Source organism: Frankliniella occidentalis, unplaced genomic scaffold (assembly GCF_000697945.3).
Source record: "Frankliniella occidentalis isolate FOCC.00 unplaced genomic scaffold, Focc_3.1 Scaffold214, whole genome shotgun sequence".
Classification (NCBI taxonomy): Eukaryota; Metazoa; Arthropoda; class Insecta; order Thysanoptera; family Thripidae; genus Frankliniella; species Frankliniella occidentalis.
In genome coordinates, this window is record NW_026267340.1 from 194983 (window position 1) to 198401 (window position 3419).

Below are 3419 nucleotides of genomic sequence, written 5' to 3' on the forward strand. Positions count from 1 at the left end.
GGCGGCTGAAAGTTTCAGTCGCCATTCTGATATGGACAGACCCTGATGTAGGGTTGGGGTTGGTCCGCAACGTGGGACCTTGAGACTGTGGGACTCGATGTAGTGGGCCTTGTCACTTATTTATTTATCATGATGCTCCTGGTGTAATAACGAGTGCAAGCAATGCATGTCCCTACTCTTTGCTTTACACGCATGGGTCCGTGTTTTTATTAAAGGCCCTGGGGCCCGTGGCCTTCCTAAGAGAGCATCCAATCAGTTAGCGCCAGGGTGGCACCCAGGCCAGGCTCCCGCAGATTAGCTGTCCACCTTTGCTTCCCTGCAGGCTACGCCTCCTTCAGCAATGCGACTAAGCGTGTATCTCTCCTGGGTCTTCCTTGAAAATGTGCCCGTGCAACGATTTTTGTTCAAATTGTTTACATCCAGGGTACAGTAATAGACAAGCTAGTAATATGTAAGGTGACAGTCTTGTGTAGTGCAGAGGTAAATTGTTTGAATGGAGATTGAGGGATTAAATAAATCCACCACCTACACCCTCAACAATTGGAACTTATAGGAACCAACCTATAGTAGGCCAGGGATAACCGTACAAAATATCGTTGTACTTATACTCTTATGGTTACATCAACGATCAACAATATAAATCGATCGGCAATAGACATAGTCAAATAACTAACTTATTGCCAAAGGACAACGGTAAATAATGATTCAATTTGTAACCCTAACGGTTAATATAACGTTAAAGCTACCTAAGTAATAAGTTACGGATCCGTGGCAATTTTGGGGTTCAAACTCTGCGATTGCGGAGGATAGCTCTTTAAACGATAGATTTCGACCCTGTGACGAAGCTGACAGCAAAGATGGACGCAATCGGACAACGCTTTACCGTTGCGCGTCGCGATTTTCGTTTCGTTGGCCCCGACTGCCTTTTACGCGCCGCTATGTAGGAGTGTAGGAGGCACGGCAGCGCCAGCGTGGTGCGGCTAGAGGACGTGTCCTTGCGGATCATGTGTCAACCCATGGACCCCCTAATTATAGGGGGCAGTCCTGTGAATGGAAGGGTATGGGGAAGAAAGTAGTCACTCCATGAAAACTACACGCTGCATCAATCTAGGACAGCGGTTCCTAACCTCGGGGTCGCGACCCCATTTGGGGTCGCGAGAAGAAATTTTGGGGCCGCGGCGAGGGGCCGGGGGTCGCGTGGGGTCGCGGCCAGGCTCCCACTGGACCTCACCGAAAGTGTCTTCCTGTGCTAAAATATGGAAAAACCATCGGTTGTTTTGCGCTTCTGAGCCAGTGAGTTGAGGAAGGCGCACAGCTGGTGGTTTTTCCATGTTTCCCCAGGAAGGGGTCCAGCAACAGCCAGGCCGCGACCCCAGGTATACCTAGTTGACCCTTTACCCGCAGGAGCCCGTGGGGGGCACGGTAGACGGGAAACCCAGAGGGGTGTGAGTGAGTATGCAGCGAAACACATATCCTACATTCTGCTTTATTATTATTAAATAAGTATTTCTCTAAGAAATGCGAACATCTGCACTCTAAATGGGGAGGGATTATTTTTGTACCTAGGTAAGATGTGTCTTTGCTCACACCTTCATCAGAAACAAATTTGTATTTGATTTATAGATGTGCACAAAGACACATCTAGTCTGAACAAAACTTGTCCCTGGCCATTTGATGTGTGTGAGTTAACGACAAATTACCTACAAACCTATCAAAGGAACAGCATTCAATTCTACCTAAATCAATATAATCATTGGTGGGTTTTTTTCGGGGGGGTGGGGGGCTGGTGTCGCGTGGGGTCGCGACGTACACTCTATGGGGTCGCGAAAAAAAAAATAAGGTCCATTTTGGGGTCGCGAGCAAGTAAAGGTTGGGAACCGCTGATCTAGGATTAAATGAGTATATTAAGAGCGTAAATGGACGCTAATTTTTCCCTTGGTGCCGGTGCGCGCACTCTCCAGGAGCATGCCCACCTCATATTTCAATCAGAGTAATGATGTCAGTGGTGACTATCGTGAACGCTACCCATTTAGCTGTTGTACAAGCAGTGATACTGCAAGTATCATCTACTAAAATTTTTTTTTTGTCCATTGTGATTCTTTTTGAGTACTCCCAGGTCAACCACTAGCAGCATCTTTTAAGAGTAACTCAATTTTTTTAACCGTCGCAGACCCGTCCGTTGCGTTACAATTGTGCACACCGAGAGCGACTGCACCGTTCCAGTGCAAGGCGAAGATCGGCATGTTCCTGGAGAGTGTACATACTGGCGCCAACGGCAAAATTAGCGTCCAGATGCTCTAAATACACCTTAATAAATCGATGCGGAATGTAGTTTTTCCAAAGTGACGATTCTCGCACACCTTTACATTTCACATGTCTGCCCCCTTAAACTGCGCTGTAAATTGCCTACCAACAATAGGTTCGCAATGCAAAGCAAAACCTTCGTAACTTACGAAGAATTTTGAAGTGTTGTATTACGAACTAATTGCTCGTAAGCTCACGACCAAACACAAAGAAATAGTTCGTAATGCAAACCTATTGTTTGCACGAACCTTCCTAGCCTTTGCAAACAATCGCTTAACAATCAAGAGACTACAGAGAGGGGACAGGAAGCTCTCTTCTCCGTCGCTGCCACCTTGCCGCACGTTGAGACATCTAGCCCCCTCAATATTTATCGCGTAGACCCCGCTTTGGTCTAGAATTGTAGGGGAAGGTCTACCGATGGCCGCGGTACCAAAAGTTGCGTCGAAAGTCTAGCCAGATTTGAACGGCGAGCGCTGGAGTCCGCAGAGCGCCCCGGGAACCGGGCGCGGCGCCGATCAGCCAACGCCTTCTAGCACAGCAGACTGCCCTCTCTGTGTCTCTTGAAACAATTTCTTCGAAATAGAAAAAAACCGAGCAAAGCAAAAGACTAAAATTGTATGTACCGTTGCATTTAGTTCGTAAGCATTTTGGTGTGTCAGAAAAAAAAAAAAAAAAAAAAAAGGTAGTCTACCCCCTATCCCACCGTCGGGGGCTTAAGTGTCGTGACGGACTCGCCATGCGCCCTAGGGTACAGGTTTCTGATTTTTGATATTTGTCCTATGCGGAAACCATAAATAAAACCGCGAAGAACGCCGGTTAGCAGATGCGTGATAACTATCAAAGCAAGCTAAGGGGAGACCAAACTGAAAATATATTAATTTTGTGTTCAAAAACCACCTTTCTGGAACTTTGTGTGGGAACACTGTTAAAAATGTTTAAAATTTTATTATGTAGTCAACCGAGTAGTCAACATTAATTTTAATAAAGGTGTCATAAATTTAATGACATTCTAAATTTAAGAAGAATGTTATTAAATTTGACGACAATTTCATGGCACGCCATTGAAATTTCATTACAATCCTATTTTCATAACACATGTTATGATATTTTTATTA

General features: G+C 45.6%; 1 protein-coding gene across 1 annotated transcript in view; it reads left to right on the forward strand.

The window, feature by feature from the left end:
- Positions 1-244: 244 nt before the first annotated feature.
- Positions 245-3419, forward strand: part of LOC127750580 (uncharacterized) — a 61734-nt gene continuing 58559 nt past the window's right edge. Inside the window, exon 1 of the mRNA XM_052272622.1 lies at positions 245-424. Coding sequence (XP_052128582.1) covers positions 341-424 — 84 coding nt within the window. The 5' untranslated portion in view covers positions 245-340. The remainder of the gene's footprint in view (positions 425-3419) is intronic.